Here is a 17686-nt window from a genome sequence, read left to right on the forward strand (position 1 = left end):
CAAGGCCAGCCTGGTCTACAGAGTGAGTTCCAGGACAGTCAAGGCTATACAAAGATACCCTGTCTTGGGAAAAAAAAAAACAAAAAACAAAAAAAAAAAAACCTGCCTGCCTGTAATTCCCTCTCAAGACATCTGATGCCCTCTTCTGGCTCACATGGGCACCCAACACATACATAAATTCGGGGAAAAAAATTGTTTAATGTTTACAAAAGGCATGCTAAGCAGCCTTTTTACAAAATGTAGTATGGCTAAGGCACTGTCATTGGCAAGATAAGGATTGCCTATGAGACCAGAGTTAAGGCTGTGACTCAGACAAGACGGGGAGAGCTGCAGATGCAGAAGCCCCGAGGAGAGGAGACATCTAGTCTTTGTGAATTGGCAAAACAGACCAGAGAGATTGAAGCCTAGACAAGAAGAGGGTCTGAGATGAGTTTGCAGTGACGACAGGTGAGAGATGAGGTAAGGACAGACAAACCAGTGTAAGTTCTTGGTAAGGACAGATGGACAGAGCACTTGTAAGTCCTTGGTGAGGACAGACAGACAGAGCACTTGTAAGTCCTTGGTGAAGACAGACGGACAGAACACTATAAGTCCTTGGTAAAGAGCTACAAACAAGTTTAAGTTCTCTGCTCTTTCTTGGGCTGAACGAGAGCCAGGGGGAGATGCATGAATAGGGAGAGAGAGTTGGTTTCTGTCTTGAATAAACCACTCAAGCGCCGCACGTGGTGGCAGTGTGCCTGTACTCCTAGCCTCTTCCCTACGTGAGCCCCCAAAGAGTAGCTGCTGCAGTGGGGAGAACAGGAAAGTAGACTTGGGGGCCTCCACTGGATGGTGATGTCTCCCATCTGCTGCCCTCCCCCATTCCTGCAGCCCAGCTGTATAGCACCACCTTCCATCACCGAACAGGCAGCTGTTTATAGACAGTCTGAGGGTGTTCGCTCCCCAGGCCTCTCAGCTGTGATTTCTATCAACAACCCTTGGGCTGGGCAGGATGAGAAGAGTTTGGCTGGAAGTCCTGCTCAGCCAACCACCTCTCTCCTCAGAGCACATATTCATCCATGAAACGCTTTGCCATTCGACGGAAAGCCCAATTCACACCCCTCCGATCGCTACCTAGAGTTCAGCAGGTAGGAAAAAGCAAAGGAGGGAACCAGTAGGGGCCAGGACTAGGGAGGAAGGGAGGAAGGACAGATGGACGAACCAGTGTAAGTCCTTGGTAAGGACAGGTGGACAGCAGTGTAAGTCCTTGGTAAGGACAGATGTACTGGATGGGAATTGGGGGCACGCAGAGGGTGGGGGAGAGAGGGGGTCTATGACAGGCCAGAGGAGTGGGTGTCACTCATGGGTGATCTGTCCTGTCTGACACAGGCCCAGTTGCTGAGTGGCCTCTCCCCTCATTCCTCCCCTGAAGAGCCTGCCCTACCCTGGGTAAGTGTCTAAAGCCTTCCTGTACTGAGGTCTGTGGCACCATCCCACTGGCCTGGAGGGCTGGCAGCCTTGTGATGTGAGGTAGGTGTCTTCGTCCCTGCCTCTTCTCTCCTTCCTATTCTGTGTTCAGAATGCCTGTCTGTCTCTGTGTCTATCTTCTGATAGTCTCAAACTTTGAAAAAAAAAAATTTGCCGGGCAGTGGTAGCACACGCCTTTAATCCCAGCACTTGGTAGGCGGAGACAGGTGAATTTCTGAGTTCGAGGCCAGCCTGGTCTACAGAGTGAGTTCCAGGACAGCCAGGGCTACACAGAGAAACCCTGTCTCAAAAAAAAAAAAAAATTCCCTTCTGTGTTTATGTGTTATGAACATCTCAACAGCCTGAACCTCAAACTGTTGATTCTCCTGCCTTAGCGTCTTGGGAGCTAATGTCGGCTCTGCTGTAGGCCTGCACCACCATACCTGGTTTTAAAAAGAACCACCAGCTTTGACCCAAGAGGGGGAGGGAAGCATGCTCTCTACCTTCATGTGGCTTCCTCACCCGCCCCCTTTCCTTCTGTGGCAGAGGCAGATTGCTATGAAGTTGTTTGACCAGGAGAGTCACATCACCTTGCAGAAGGAACCCAGAAAACCATCGGTGGCAAGCACTTCCGGGCCTCACCCCAAGAGAACCCCCAGCCACCAGGAGCTAAGGATACAGGTGGGCCTGTGGGGCAGCAGCTCTGATGGCTTCTTTTCCATGAGAAGGCTTGGGGGAAGGGGAGCTGGGAGGAAGGGTGGGGGGTGACATTGCAGTGGGGGGGGGTGCTTGGGAACACACGGTGACACGCTGGGATACCTTCTTCCACCACAGCGCATCAATATTTTGCAACAGCTCTTGCAGCAGGAGGTAGAGGGGCTGGCCACGGGCGACTGTGCCCCTCTGAATGGAGGCTCTGCTTTTGATATGACTGAACTAAAGCCCCCGACCGCTGAAATTTCTAGAACTCTGACAGCTTCAGATCACAATTCTGGATCTGCCCTTGTTGGGCTGTCACAGCACTCTGGTTCAACAGAGCCCCTCCTTGCGGAAGAGTGTGAGGAGCCACAGGCCTGCCCTGAGGAGACTAAGGCGGCTCAGCCCTGTTCTACCTCAGAACTAAAGACCCCAGTGCCACACAGAGCTGAGCCAGAGCTGCCAGAGCCGTGCCTTCCAGCACTGTCCGGACCCCCTCTGCCTAGCTGTCGGGGACAGGCTGAGCCCCCCGTGGCCTGCCCTAGGACAGAGCCGGGAGGATCGGCAGCCTGCTCTCTGGAAGCTGAAACCCCAGAGTCCAGCCCGCAGCCCTGTTGCAATCAGGGGCCTCCAGCAACCACCAGCTTGACCTTCTCATCCCAAAGCCCAGTCTGTGCCAGCCCCCCTATTCACTCACTCTACCCAACAGGCTATTCAGGTAAGGAATTGGCTGGCAAAGGACATGAAGAAAAGGCTGTCTCTCTGGGAGTGGGCCCGCCTTGCACCAGGTCTGTGCCTTGTCCTGTCTTTCTAAGTGGCTGCACTCATGGGGGAGGGAGGGGCAGGAGGGGTGGGGCAGCACCCGGAAGAAATATAACTCCAGAGGCCCTTCTGAATTCTCCATGGCCTTTAGGCCCCAGCAGCTTGGCTCCTCGGACACTGGCTCTGAGGCAGCGCCTCAGGGCGTGTCTAGACACCATCCATAGCTTCCAGGAGGCTCACCTGGATGATGAATGCGCCTTCTACACCAGCCGAGCCCCACCTCCCGGGCCCACCCGGATCTGCACCAACCCCGTGGCCAGGACGCTTGAATGGCAAGATGCCCTGGTGAGCCTTCAGTATACAGCCAGCATGCCGCGAGCCTATGGGACAGCAGCAGGCTGACCTTGCTTCCTCTACGGAGAAGTGATGGAACATGACAAGCCCTCTTTTTTTCTCTCTCTCTCCAGCGTTTCATTCCAGTTGGCCCTGTGGTCCCACAGGACTCTCCATCATGACTCCGGTCTTTACTGGGCTTCTCCTCTGCTGCACTCACCTCTTCCTTTAGCCTTATTTATTGTTGGCCTGCCCATTGGACTGGGAGCCAACGCCCCTTTATCCTTTAATAAAGTTTCTATAAATTGTGTTTGAATGGGGCAGTCAGTGCTGTTGCTCTCCGGTGGCCCACTTGGTGGCAGTGTGCTCCAATTTAGAGGAGATTAAGCACTCAGGACCATGGGCTTCCTCTTCAGCAGTTGCCAACCAGAAAGCGGCTGGCTGTTCAGCCTACCTTCTCGGAAATTCGTGCGTGGGTTAGGGGGAAATTACGGAACCTGTTCTCTCTGAGATCGCTCCCACTCCAGGGGGCCCACCAGGTATTCCCTCATCTAGAACACCGCTGTTAGACCTCTCAGTTGGGCACCTGTGGCCCTAAGCTACTGGAGGCTGAGCCAGGAGAATCACTTGAACCCAAGAGCTGGAGGCAACCCTGGGAAAAAAGCCGTAACCCGTCTCAAAAGGAGAAAAGCCACAAATAAACCAACACCAAGGGAGTGGGGGGAAAGTGACTGGAATTCTTTTCCTATGCAGGGTCTTCCACACTCCACCTGCAAGGGCAGCAGCAGCCCTGAAGGGAGTCCTTCCTCTGCTCTGTCCTCCCTTGTGGTGGTTCTTTTTTGGAAAGGCAAGCCTGGCCAGGCTTAACTGCATAGATCAGAGATAGATCGCCCTGCTGAGATCGACAAGCAGAGTGAGAGGCCTTTCAGGGTGTCAGGCAAAGGGCCAGCCACTCCCCTGCCTTCCCTCCACCTCTGTACCAAGGTAGGCAGACACACACAATCTCCAACCTCACTTTATTGAGAGAAGTGACATGATCTGTAGCTCCAGGACCTAGCCTGGAGAGGGGTGGAATGGGGACTGTACAAAATGGGTTCTTAATGCTAGGAAGGAAGTCCTTGGCTCCTCCAGTTCACAGGAAGGCCGCTGGTGGTTGGAGCCTGAAAAATGGAGATGGGGGAGGGGAAGGGAAAGAGTGGCTACTGAGGTCTGTATGTAACCTGTGCCAGAGTCCCCCTCTCACCTAGACACGTTCCTTCTGCTTCTGCCCTTTCCCTCCCAAGCTGTCAGGACGGCGCCTTTTCCCCCCGTGAGACTTTGATCTCCCTTAGTGAAGCTTTCCCCCAGTTCCAGGCAGAAGGGAGGGCCACCTCTCTCTCTCTGGCCGGTTTCATTGGATCCCAAGGTAGTCCCTCCCTAAGCGGCTGTCTTCATCTTGGCCTTCCCAACGCTTGACTCCCCCAGCCACTTAAAACCCTTGAGCCCCAAGAATCCAATAGCCCCCGCTTAGGTGGCCTGGGGAGCGGGAGAGTCCGTGGGCTCTGAGGATGGGGCCTTGGGCAGGGCTAGCAGGAGGTGGGTGCGGATTAGAGCGAGGGGTCGAGGGGGCGAGCGAACGAACGTGAGAGTACGGTGCTGGGCTCAGTCGGGGTAGATGATGAATCCCGAGAACGTGCTGTACTTATTGGTGTTCCCGCCGTGCACCTTCCCGCCATCCAGCTTGATGAAGACCTCATCACCCACGTCTAGGTGCAGAATGACGCTGTTGCTGGCATAGTCGTAGTTTTGATCCGCATCCTGAGCAATGGCGCTGGCCCGGACCTAGTGAGGGAGGAGAAAAAAAAAAAAAACAGAGCCATTGATTCTTATGCCCTGTGCAGAGCTGAAGTGACCAAGGGGGTTGAGTTGGTTGGCTTCTGGAGCAAGGATGGCTTAGGTTCTGGGGGAGCGGTTCTCAACTATAGGTCTCAACTGACCCTTTTGGGAGTTGTATATCAGATATCCTTCATATCAGATATTTACATTACGATTCATAACTAGCAAAATTATAGTTATGCAATAGCAACGAAATAATTTCGTGATTGGGGACCACTACAAAATGAAGAACTGTATTAAAAGAGTTTCAGCATTAGGAAGAGCCACTGGGCTAGGAGTCCACAGAGCTTCTCTGGCATGTCTTGGGTGCACACATCATGTCTTCTCTGGGCCTCTACTAGAGCAATAAGGGGTAATAATAATGGAACCTACCTCACGAGGTGGTTAAGATTAAATGAGTAAATTACTCATGGAGTTCAGAACCATGTTCTGTATATAGAAAATGTTATATAGTATTGCTATTCTTGTGTTCCCCCCCCTCAAAAAAGAAAAGAAAAGAAAAGAAAAGAAAAGAAAAGAAAAGAAAAGAAAAGAAAAGAAAAGCTTTCAGGATACTTCTAGGATTCTATGTTGTCTTGGAGTTTCTAAATTAGCTTTCCTGAGGTGCAAACGTGTCTACACCTATGCTATACCTGTGTTGTACCAGTAGGAAAGTGAACTGTTTCCCTCTGGCCTCCTGGGCTTCCCTGGGGAGTGTCACCTGGTCCCCTACCATGTGAGGGACTGCCTTTGGTCTCTGATCTCTGGTCTGCAGCAGTCACACCGTCAGCCCCTTCCCCCAGTTTCCATTCCATCGGGACTGGTTATTAAATCATTAATTATTCATCATTATTCTAATCATTATTTACCATTCCCAGGGCCGCAGTGTTGGCTCCATGGAATACAGAATGGGAGCTTGCACCGCACCACCCCCTCTAAAACCGCCACATTCCACCGTGATTCCTGGCACAGACCGAGTCTACCTACTTGGTGCCACGAGAAGGAAGACACCAAGCTCTGCTCACACTCTGGCATTCCAAGGATCACCAAGCTCTGCTCACACTATGGCATTCCAAGGATCACAGAGACACTTGGATCCTGTGGACACTCACTCCCTTGCAAACACTATCAACCCCATAAAGACTTGCATAGCCTGGCAACTCCCTTTCTCATGCTCCGGTGGGAGGACTTGCTAGGAACAGACCCCAAAACTGAAGCAGAAGGTGGGCTGGGCGGTGTCCTCTTGGGAGCTTTTCAGCCATATAGCAGGGCTCAAGGCTTAAGGCTTAAGGGATCCTGAGCAGTAAGTAGGCCTGATGCACCAGGGCCCCACCCCTCCCATGGAACATTCAAAGGTCACTGTTCAGTCCAAACCTTCATCCTGCAGAGTACAGGCAGCTTCTCCACTCAGCCCTAGGGCATCTTGCTTGTTCAAATATGTGGGTCTTTGGGGGTGCTATCCCCTCAAATCTTAGGTGGCAATGCTTTTTGACTCCCCACTGGGGCAACACCTAGAGGAATCTGAGAGGTTCCCAGGGTGGGCTTAGGCCCCCCGAAGACCAGGCCTCCCTTCTTCCCTGTCCATTGTCTCCTAGCTTTTCCAAACCCAAATCCAAACTGGTTTACCCCACCACTTATATAGCCCCTGAGCCAGAGACCCTTGTCCACATCTGCCTACACACTCAGTGTTAATTAGGAGGAAAGCTTGGTCTAGGTTTGGCTCCAGGTCCTGGGGATAAACAAATAGGATCTAGCAGAGAGGCCAGTTAGTGTTTCCTCCCCCCCCCACCCCCTTTCACTTTTCTTTGAAAATTCAAGCTGAATGACTTCACCTGGGGGGAGACTGCCACTACCCAAACCAAGAGATCCCATTCTATTCCCTGAAACCAGGTACTCTAATAGCTTGTTCCATGCCTGGGCCAGGAAACCCACTGACTGAGAAGACCGCCCCAATAGAGAGGGTAGCTCAAGGAAGAAAGAGAGAAGAAGCTATGGGCTGGGGAAGGTGCCACGGACATTTGATTTGTCAGGCTACAGTCGGAGGTTGGAGCATGAGGTTGGGGCCTTTGAGTCCTGAGTTCTAGCTCTGACCTCAGCCTACTGTCCTGTCAGGTGATTTTCTTTTCCAGACCCCCCCAATTCCTCCTCTTTGACTAAATTAAGTGACATTAGAGGTTTGGTAACCTTGGCAGTCTTGGATACCCTGATAGTGTTTCAGGGGAGAAGCTGGATTGTAAACTGAGCGCAGGGAATTTTAGGAAGTCATTAGCAGGATCTGGGGCTAAGCAGAGGGGCAACCTCACCTGTCCGTTCTTCATCAGATCGGCCCACATGCTGGTACCGTCACCGCCTCGCATGAGCACATGGTAAGCGAAGAAATAGACTCCTGGCATGGGACAGGTGAACTTGCCACTGGCTGCCTCGTAAGCGTTGCCCACGTTGGTCACCACGTCGTCAAAGCGCAACACTTCATAACCCTCGTGAGGCCGCCTTAGACCCGCATAGAAGGCAATTCGGGGTACATAGCCGGCAGGGGGCGCTGCCCCTCCAGGGCCTGGGCCAGGAGGACCTGGGGGACCTGGCCTGCCTGGCTCTCCAGGGGGCCCTCTGGGACCTGGGGGTCCTGGTGGCCCCCGCAGGCCTGCCTTCCCTCGCCGCCCCACCTCTCCCTTGGCACCTGGAGGTAAGGAAGGCACCGAGGCGGGCGCGCCGTCGGGGCCTTGGCCTCGAGATGCGTGGGGGTCACACACCATGCGACAGCGACCTAGCATCTCATAGTGTGTTGGTCCGCGAGAGCTGTGCACCAGTAGCGGGATGGCTACCAGCAGCAGCAGCACCATGGCCACCCCGACGGCTGCGCCTGCCACCCGCTTGCGGCGGCTCAGCCGTGACGCGGCCAGGGCCAGCAAATCCTCCTCACTTTTGGGCGCAATGGTGGCGGGGGCCGGGGGCTCTCCGTGGGCTCGGGCCCCGGTCTGGATCTCCCGACGGCTGTGCCGGACCACCTTGCCGCGGCGAATTCCTTCTGTGACAGCAGTGCTGTTTCCCAAACCGCCTGTCAGGGTGGCGATCTCCCCGTGAGCTGGGCCAAGGACAGCCCTTGAGGGTTCAGAATCTACAGTCTGATATTACCCTCGGGTGCAGTTCTAATGATCCAGGGCGCCTGAGACCTGCAGCTTCTTGGACGGCTGGTTTCTCACAGGTCTAAGATGCCACCTCTCCAGACAGTTGCTTTCTTGCGGACAGCAGTGCCTGGTCCCGGGCTCCCCTCGCTGATTTCTCCCAGCTAGACCGGGGACCTCTCCCCGCTCTCCCGACGTCCTAGGCTCTGAGCTGGCGCGGGAGGTGGGGTGGGGGGCTCTCCCTGGACGCGACCTCGTCGGAGATTTTGCACTCTAGCTCGTGGAAAGCACTACCTGCCTCCTACGGCCGCGGTGGCCGCAGCCCTCATCAGAGCCCTAGCCAGGCGTCCCTCTCCAGCAAGCGCTCTCCCTCTCTGCGTCCCTAACCTTCCTCCCTGGCAGCAGTGCGGGTGGTGTGAGTCGCTGCGCGGCAGGAGCCACTATAAGCGGCCGCAGGCGGAGCGACCCCTGGTGCCCAGAGCGGGAAGCACGGGGGCGGGGCAGGCCGCGCCATCTCCCCCCACCTCTCCGCCGAGCCCCCGGCCTCCAGGTTCCTTGCCTGCTCCCAGGGCTCTGCAGCGATTCTCAGCCCTCACCGTATGTATCCTCACTTTCACCCTGTAACTGGAGTTTGGTATTCTCAGAGCTTAAAGGAAGATAAACACAGTGATGGGGTAAACAGGGGTCAGGCTACAATATACATATAAAACCTCAGAGGGGGAATGCAGAGCTAAACAAGGGGCAAGTGGGACTCATATATAACAAACAGAAAACAGAAATAAATAGCAATTCGCCATCACACGTCCCTCAGTGCCCCCAACCAAATACCGAATATGGCAAAGGGTTCAATTGGTACTTGTTGACCAGTCTGGGAAAAGGCAAATCTGTCGTTCCCACCCTGGTCTCTATGAATTTTTTTTTTGGGGGGTGTCTTATAGCACATAGCAGCAGAAGCAGCAGAGAGAAATGAAAGAGAGAGAGAGAGAGAGAGAGAGAGAGAGAGAGAGAGAGAGAGAAACTAGGGAATGAGCAGGAAACAGACAGCCGAGAAATCAGAGACAGAAACAGAGACAGAGAGACAAAGCTTCGAAAAGAGACTGACAGACGGCCCCAGAGCGGGAGAGGGAGAGACAGAGACAGAGAGAGAGAGAAGGGAGCCCAGACAGGTTGACAGATCGAGAGAGAAATGTAAATGGCGCGCTGCAGAGAGACACCCTGGTCCGTGTTCGGACTCCAATGTGACATATCAACTGTGAAGAAGACGCGGGGGCGGGGCAGCTCTGCAAGCGGAGCGGTAGGCTATGGGTCTGTGTTTTGTGACAGTGCTGGATACTGGGTGTGTGGTGGGATGGGCCATAGGATCCTGGCCTTGCTGTCCCTGGGTGAGTAGGACTGTGGATTGTGGGCTGTCTTTGTGTACCCATGTGAGGCTGCTTGAAGAGGGTGTTTGTATGTCTCTGTCTTAGTACTGAAATCCGGGACCCACAGAAGCCAGCTATCCTGTCTGAGGACTGAAGCCCATGGAGCCTGGTGAGAAAGTCAGAAAGCTAGTCTCACTCGCTTTGCCCAGACTGGCACAGCCTCTGTCTTGCCCCAGCCCGGACTTCATCGGCCCCAGTCTGGGCTCCTTTTGGCTTCCCCAACTGTTTATTAACTAGAGAAAAATCAGGCCCCAGATAATGGATGTTTGGTTGACTGTGCATAGTAACAAGATTCAAATATGAATTAGGTATTAGGTGACTATGGCCTGTAAAGGTGACTATGCCTGCTTTCAGAGTGACCAGGAAGGAATACTGGCTCTGGGCAGGCAGCGTGCACAGGGAAAGCCAGTAGCTGCCTCTTCTCAGGGGATAGAAGGTCAGAGGCTGGGAGAGTGAGAGTGAACACTGAGGGATCTAGGATCTTTGGAGGCCTGGCAGGAGGCAGCAGCAGAGGCCTCTGAGAGCAGGACAACCAAGAGTGTGGAATGTGGAGGGCACAAGGCATGCCCACCAGGGCATAGTCGTCGGGTAGAAGGTGATTTTTTCATCTCTCATTTCCTGCACTCCTTCCTTGGATCCCCCATCTCTTCATTCTCAATCTGGAGAAAGAAGGGGCTGGGCTGGGGCTGGGGTTGGGATGGGGCTGGAATGGGGCTGGGATGGGGCTGGAGATGGGCCGAGGGCCCAACCTGCCTGTAAGGATTGGTAGAGAAGGGATTGGATTGGCAGCCAGTGGGGGAAGGGCTCCTCCTCCATAAATACAAATTTTATTCAAGGTCTTTGTCACCATTTGTCTTCCTCGGGGGGCTGAGGGCCATGTCGGCCCTGTGCATGTCTAATGCCATATCTGCTCCCCCAGGCTGCATGATGGATGGATCAGAGAAAGCAAGGCCCCGGTTCACACCAGTCTCCCCTGCAGAGCCTCAGGCCTCATCAGCCCCAAGTCCTGACACCCCTCTTCCCTATTCCCACATTCTTCTCTCTCCATTCAGCAGAAGGCCTCTCTGTCCAGCTCTTCATCCTAGTTCCCAACACCCCCTTTTTTTTACCCCCTCACCTTAGCCCCTTTCAGATGCCAGGTTTTCTCTAGAGCATCCTTCTGCTGTCTCCAGTCCAGGCTGTGAGCAGCGGTGACCGGTGACCAGCCGGGCTGCAGGAGGAGGCAGCAGTTGTGTTTGGTGTGTGTGTGTGTGTGTGTGTGTGTGTGTGTGTAGGGGGAGCAGGCTTGGCTCACAGGGAGCCAAGGGGCCAGCTCTATGAATTTATTCATGTTCTGTTGCTCTTTCCCCACGCTCTGGAATGAAGCCGCCAGCTCACCAGGCCCTCATAGCTTCCCCGGCAGCTGTCACACTTGTCCAAGGTATCCAGTTAGGGCTAATCCAGGAGGTCTTCCCGTGGCCAAAATCTGTAAGAGGATGCTGGGAAATGGGGAGGGGTCAGGAATAGTTCACCTAGAGCCTCTCTGGGGATCAAGCTAGAAGGTCCCAGTGGGCCAGTGGGCAGTGAGTTTAAGAATGGGAAGTAGGCATCCAGGGGCCCAGCAAGACACAGAAAAAGGGTGCAGGACTGGTGGGAAGGGGGTGAGGAGGGATGACTTCCACAATCTCCTAACCAAATTCCATCCAGTCTGAATCCTGTGCCAACCTCTACCAAGGACTCTTCATTTACAATGATCCTAATCTCAGATTATACACTCAATTTCTCTCTGACCCTAAAACAAACAAACAAACAAACAAACAAACAAAAAACCTGAACATAAATTCTGTAACAAGACCCTAAGGGGAATCCTTACCTTCTGGGAACCCAAGGGTTTCCCCAGAATTTTCCCCAAAGTCTGTATAGTCAAGGTGTGTGTCAGAGCTCCAAGGGCCAGACTTTAAATTAGCATGTGATTAGCATATGATTTGCATGTGTTATGTGCCTTCTACTCTGCAGAAGTTTTCGTGTTAAATTTTTATGAAGTCTAGCAGAAAGGTCCTGGCTCCTTGAAGGTTCTTTCTTTTCGTTCTTTCTCTCATACTTATTGTCACTGACCCAGATGCCCTCTAGGGAAAAGAAGGGGTGAAGAGGTCGGCAATAGAAGGGATGGAAAAACTGGAAGTGTGGCTTCCATCACCATGCAATCCTCAGTTTCCTCATCTGGGGAGAAAGTAGGAGAAAAGAGAGAGAGAGAGNGNGAGAGAGAGAGAGAGAGAGAGAGAGAGAGAGAGAGAGAGAGAGAGAGAGAGAGCACCTGGCTGGTGTTCCATCAAAATCCCCTTTCTTTCCTCCTCTTCAGGACCAGTAGAGAATTATATTCTCCCTCCCCTTCTGGCTTTCAGTTCCATTTTAGAGGCCACACATGCTAGAAGCAGCTGGGTTGCCTGGCATTAGATGCATGTGTACAAGAGAGGACTGTGTCCATCCTTGAACACAGGGCATTGCATAGGACTGGAGATAACATATTTTTATAAAGTTTTAAAAAAGGATTTATTTACTTATTTAATGTAAGTACATTGTAGCTGTCTTTAGACACTCCAGAAGAGGGAGTCAGATCTCATTACAGGTGGTTGTGAGCCACCACGTGGTTGCTGGGAATTGAACTCAGGACCTCTGGAAGATCAGTCAGTGCTCTTAACCTCTGAGCCATCTCTCCAGCCCCTTGAGATAACATTAAATGCTTATCTTACATCAAGGCTTATTTTACATCAAGGCTTTGGCCATGCAAGTCCTCCTCGTATCCTTTTGCATCCCAGAGAGGTGGTTTTTATCTCTGCCTGTAAAAGATGTGCAAATTGAGGTCCAGAACTGGGAGGTCATTCCAGTTTCCACCCTGTAAGGAGATATTTCTAGTTAGACTTGGGAAAGGGACAATGACACTAGAGTGGATGCAAAGGTGAGAGAAACTGGACAGGGGTAGGCAGCCAGTTGTTTATAGGGACCCAACAATCTACATGTGAAGCCAGCAGTAGTCTTAACATATACAGCACCAGAGCACCAGGCTTTAACTTCCCAACCTGAGCCCCGGCTGTCAACTTTGACCCCCACCAAGGTTAAAATATTGGCCAAAGGCCAATATTAGTTACACAGTTAACAGAAGGCCAAAGTTAGTTACAAAGAATGGTTCAGATATCAGAGGGGGTACAGGAAAAGGAGGGATGAAGCCAGGGGAAGTGTTGCTAACTGCCTTCAAAGGAAAAACCCTGAACTCTCTCCCTCTGATGGCCGCACCTAAGTGCGCCTTTTTCTTCCTTTTGGCGACTATATGTTTGCATCAAAGGCTCAGAGGGCACTTGCAGACACTAAGCCAAGGTTTTCACTCATCAGCTAGTCAGACCCCTTGGCCTAGAGCTCTGGACAGCCTTTGGTTCAAACCCTCCTCTGGCCTGGGAGCCGGTTCCTTGCTCCCTAGCGAGGGTTGAGTAAAGAGTGCTTCCAAAATGCTTATTAGGCTCGAGAGCTGGCTTCTCTCCGCAGCTCTGCACTTATCCAAAAGAGGCTCTTCTTCTAGTCTTCCGCACCCTCTCCACCTCCTTTTGAGCTGGCAACCCCACCCCTTGCCCCCATCACCACCTCTGGCCCTCTCCAGCCTCTGGCTAATGAAATGTGGCAATTGACTGCACAGACAGCTGTCAGACCCCTCATTTCTCCACTGGGATACTGAATCCCTCGCTGCCCGCCAGGAGACCAACGGGTGAAAGGAGGCGGATGAGGGGCAGAAGGAGGGGTGCGGGTTGTTGAGAGCTGAGAGCCCGGGAGGAAGCGCCAAGCTCCAAGTCTCCAGGGCTCAGCTAAGTGAGGTAGGCCCTAAGATGCTCTTTCTGTCCAGGACTCTTAGTTCTTTGACAAGCAGCAGACTTAACCAGCCCTATACCCGCCGCCCTTAGACACCTCACACTTCTTGCCCTACACCCTGGGCCAAGCCTGGCTTCTCACCAGTGAGCTCAGCAAGCCTCGCCTCAGAGCCCGCGGCGGCAGCCCAATGCTTCCTACCATCTCCTTCCATCCCTTCCCACTCGCACCCCCTCCTTCCTGAGCTCCCTCCCCCGCGGCCGCGGCCTTTATTAGGGATTCCGCGGCTGTCGGTCCCGCCATCCATCCTGTCCGCCAGCAATTAGGCGGCCAGACAAAGAGCAGCTTCGGATGGATGAGGGTCCCGGCGGATCGGAAATGTGAAGGGTCAGCGCTGCCGCCCGCGGCGCACCCCGCTCCCCCTCCCGCATAATCACCCGCTGCCCGTCACTCAGCCCGCCGCCGGGGAGCTCCCGGACCCGGGAGAGGGCGGGGCTGGGACTGCAACCTAGGCGCCCCAGGTCGGGGTGGAGCAGACTCCTGCAGGTGCGGCTCCTGCAGGAGAGCGGAGAGCATCCCTCCGAGGCGTTCGGAGGAAGAGGAAGGAATTTGGGCAATCTTTAAGGGGAACTTGATACCCCCGCCCTCAGGCCTTCCTGGGGCGGGGTAGTGGGAGGAGGAGTAGAGACTTAGTAGTTGCCCCAGGGAGGCAGATCAAATTCCTGGGTGTCACCTGCTGGGAGTCTGGAGGACTAAGCCTTAGGGGGTCTCCGTTCCCCGCCTACGGAAACCCAAGGCCACCCCGTTTCAAGAAAATGCCAGGCCTCTAGCCTATGGCGCCTCCTATCGGACTAGAGTGACACTGCGCTTCTTATCCCCGCTCTCCTGAGTAAAATCCAAACCATCCACATCAAATCAAGAAATGCTCCAAATCCGGGCGAGCCCAAGTGGAGCCAAGAGGAAGTTCAAGGAGTCCAGGTTTTACTGTGGATTCTTTGGCTCTGGCTCCCAGCTGACAAATCAACATCTCAATCTGACAATTAGTGGTCCGGGGTTGGGGTGGGGGTAGAGGGGAGCAGGGCCCTTGCTGCTGTGGAGCCCTCCCGGCGGGAGGCAGAGGTGGGCGGTGCTGGCAGTGATGAACGACTCAGGGGGGGCTCAGGGCCCGGAGCGCGCATTCATTACTCTACTGACAGGCGGACGGGGGCCGGGTGGGCGGCGAGTGGACGTGCTGGGAAGGAGGCCAGTGACAGAAGCGGGAGCAAGGGAGCGTTTAACAGTCCCATCGCTCCCTCTATTCCTGGCTTTTCACTTCGACCCCCGGACCTGACTACCTTGAACTTGGACTCCGGGTTGTTGGCCGTCTCCTTAATTAAAGAATGAGGGAGTCAGAGGTGAAGACAAACTCTGTCCTTGGATTAGGTGATTTAAGGTCAGATACTGAGAAAGGACGTAGCTAGGTTTTAAAACTAGGCGCTTTGGTGCCTGACCTCAGAAGAATTGTGCGTGATTGCTCGCCCAGACAATGGCGTGTGCGTGGCGACCATGGACAGAGTGGGTGGTGCAAAGGCATCAGTGACTATGCATGTCAGTGTCGGTGATGTGTCCCACTGATTTTATCCTTGGAGGATGAGCCACCACACCCCTCCCGGTATATGCCACCCCTCCCGGTATATGCCGCCCCCCCCCCCACAACTTGCTGTCAGCTCTGCAGTTCTGGGGAAATGGCAGCAGCGGCAGGGTGACAGCTGAGGTATGCTCCTGAGGATGTGTGGGGTGTTAACTGTGAGAGTGCTGTGACAACTGATCCCTCCCAGCCCTAACCCAAACACTGGAAGCAGTGGACACTCTCCCCTCGCCCCGTGCTTAGGTATCTAATTGCTTAGTCTTGCAGATGTGATTATTCCAAGAGTTCTTCATAACGCACATGGACAGCAAAGGCAATCTCCAGTACCAGTACGGGATCTCTAATCCAGCTGGTTTCCCCTGGCTGGCGGTGATCTCAGAGAAAGGAAAGAGACTGAGCAGACACCTGTGTGATGCTCAAGGAGAAAGACCAGATTCTTTTCTCTTTCTTCCTTTCCTCTTCTTCTTTCTCTGTTGTTGTTGTTGTTGGAGACCGAGAGTTTCTCTGCATATCCTTGGCTGTCCTGGAATTCACTCTGCAGACTAGGCAGAGATTCACTCTGCAGACTGGCCTCAAACTCAGAGATCCACCCGCCTCTGCTTTCCATGTGCTGGCATTAAAGCATGACCTGGACTGCAGACCCCAACACCCAGATCTTTTGATCTCTAAGCGAATCCCTCTCTTGGGGCCCAGAGAAATAGTAGTTGCGGAAGACCCCAATCTTTGGACTCTTGCTTGGGCCTAGCTAATTACTAGTTCACACCTTGGGGATCCAATACTACTAATAAATTACATTATAATCATCTTTTTTTCACCTAGCTCTGTCTCCACTCTTCCATTCATTCTCAAACCACTAAGAAGTTGAGACTAGCCTGACCAGGGCTGGACCTCCTGCACTTTATATAGGGGATTCGGGGTCTCTGGAACATTGCTTTATATAGGGCACCTCTAAGGCAGCTTCCCTTTGCCTTGCTATTCCCAGGTCTACATTGTTCTTGGGGCCACTATAGTTTTGTCTCTTTCCCCTATGTTTTAACTTCTTTCAATGTTGTCTCGTCAAATTTGGGGTGGTCTTTGCTCCTCTTTGGGTTCCTGCCTCTGGGAATGACCCAGTGTAATAGTGGTGTGCTGTGGAATCCAGGCAGCAGAGGTTGTTGCCACAAATGAGAACACAAGAATGACCAGGCCATGCCAGGGCACGCCCGCCGTCGCTTTTCATTCCGGGCACAGGCGCCTGGTCGATGCCCTGCTGTCCACCCTCCCCTGCAAACGGCCCTCCTCCTGCCCCCGCCCCCTCCACCCGCTTGGAAAAGGCAAATTTGACATTTTTAAATCCCGAGCCTTAGAGGGATCGATGCGGCCCGAGGGCCCCGCCCGGGGTCGATATTCCTGATTGGGAAGCGGCCGCTGAGCGGAGCCGGGGTGTAAATCACCCGGACTGGGGGGCGTTGCGGGGGGAGGAACCGGGAAACCTACTGAATCCCACGCGCGCTCAGCGGCAGCTGGAAGGGTCCCGGCTCAGGCTGAACGGAGGGCGACCGACTGAGAAAGACAGGATTTAAAAGAAGCCGAGAGGAGCCCACCCAAGGCCTCCCCCCTCCCCTGTCTAGCCCTGCCAACTCCCGCGGCCGACTCCGGTCTCGCTTCAGCGGCCGCCATCCTCCGTTGCCCCTGGAGCCGCGAGGGAGGCCGGTGTCGGAGCCAGCCATGCAGCGTCTCCTCTCCGACCGCTCCCGCGGGGCCCGGGCTTCGGCGGCGGCTGTCAGGGAGCCGACAAGCTGGGCTGGCGGGGAGGAGGCGGGCGGGGGAGGTGTTGGGGGCGGAGGGGGGGCAGCTGGAAGCCAGCGCAGTTCTTGCTCAGTGGGCGCAACAGATGTTTGCAGAATTGAGGAGCGACGAGGTGGGCTAGGGTAGCGAGCAGCGCCGGGGCGAGGGGACCTGGGCACACTTAGGAATGAGAGTGCAAACCTGCGACGTGAGCAGGCGCTGGAGGGCGCCGGCCAGAGAGACTGGGGAAAGGCTAAGCAACTTCTGGTCCTGTCTGGTCATCGCCTCGGCCTCCAGTACCAGCCGCGTTCGGTTGGGGAAACCGAGGCAGCTGAGACCAAGAGAGGCCTGGAAGGTGAAAAATTGGAGTCGGTGGCGAAGGTTGGGGTGACCATCAATTTCCTCACGGGTTTCTGTATCAGCCAAGGCCAGCCCTGGGCCAGTGGCGGGTAAATACGTTACTATGCCCTCGACAGCTGCTCACACGCTCCCCTCCCTCCCGCTTCAGCTTGTCAGATTCCCCCCACCCACCCCACCTCCCACCCCGAGCCAGTTTATAGAACAACAATTTGGGGAAAACAATCCCGGCCGAGTGACGGCCCCGTAATTGTGACAAAGTGAGTGCGGACGGCTGGAGAGAGCGTAGGGCGGGAGCGAGGCAGGGCGAGGCGCAGGCAGGGGCTCCTCTCGCCCACCCTGTCACCCCTGTTCTCATTCTGGTCACCTCTCATCCCTCTCTTTGACTCTTCCTCAATACTTCTCCTCTAGGTCCCCTGTGCCTCCCTTCTCGTTTCTCCATCGCTCTGCCCTCTCCTCACAGTAATGGT

At 54.2% G+C, this 17686-nt stretch overlaps 2 protein-coding genes across 5 annotated transcripts in view; one reads left to right on the top strand and one right to left on the bottom strand.

Annotated features, from left to right (window-relative positions):
* Troap (trophinin associated protein) overlaps positions 1-3553 on the top strand; it is an 8816-nt gene extending 5263 nt beyond the window's left edge. For 2 of the 3 annotated variants that reach the window (XM_021183616.1, XM_021183617.1), the window contains exons 9-14: positions 1044-1127; positions 1369-1428; positions 1993-2127; positions 2281-2860; positions 3056-3249; positions 3372-3553. In XM_021183616.1, coding sequence (XP_021039275.1) covers positions 1044-1127; positions 1369-1428; positions 1993-2127; positions 2281-2860; positions 3056-3249; positions 3372-3419 — 1101 coding nt within the window. In that variant the 3' untranslated portion in view covers positions 3420-3553. The remainder of the gene's footprint in view (positions 1-1043; positions 1128-1368; positions 1429-1992; positions 2128-2280; positions 2861-3055; positions 3250-3371) is intronic. The other variant, XM_021183618.1, reaches the window with a different exon arrangement.
* A 762-nt stretch (positions 3554-4315) lies between these two features.
* On the bottom strand, positions 4316-8177 carry C1ql4 (complement C1q like 4). Of its 2 annotated transcripts, XM_029470134.1 has the most exons (3): positions 7395-7931; positions 4859-5058; positions 4316-4397 (listed from the first exon to the last, which is right to left on the bottom strand). In XM_029470134.1, exons 1-2 carry the CDS (start codon positions 7929-7931, stop codon positions 4879-4881), a joined length of 717 nt encoding a protein of 238 aa, XP_029325994.1. In that variant the 3' UTR covers positions 4316-4397; positions 4859-4878. The 2 variants fall into 2 exon arrangements, with proteins under 2 accessions (XP_029325994.1, XP_021039813.1); XM_021184154.2 differs by lacking the exon at positions 4316-4397 and having other exon boundaries at positions 4811-5058; positions 7395-8177.
* Between the last annotated feature and the right edge of the window lie 9509 nt (positions 8178-17686).

This window comes from Mus caroli, chromosome 15, assembly GCF_900094665.2.
Source record: "Mus caroli chromosome 15, CAROLI_EIJ_v1.1, whole genome shotgun sequence".
In the NCBI taxonomy this organism is placed as follows: Eukaryota; Metazoa; Chordata; class Mammalia; order Rodentia; family Muridae; genus Mus; species Mus caroli.

Coding starts and splice junctions, on each gene's coding strand:
- C1ql4 (XM_029470134.1), bottom strand. CDS start 7,931: ATGGTGCTGCTGCTGCTGGTAGCCATCCCGCTACTGGTGCACAGCTCT. Junction 5,059..7,394: donor ATCTGATGAAGAACGGACAG/GTGAGGTTGCCC, acceptor CTCCCTCACTAG/GTCCGGGCCAGCGCCATTGC.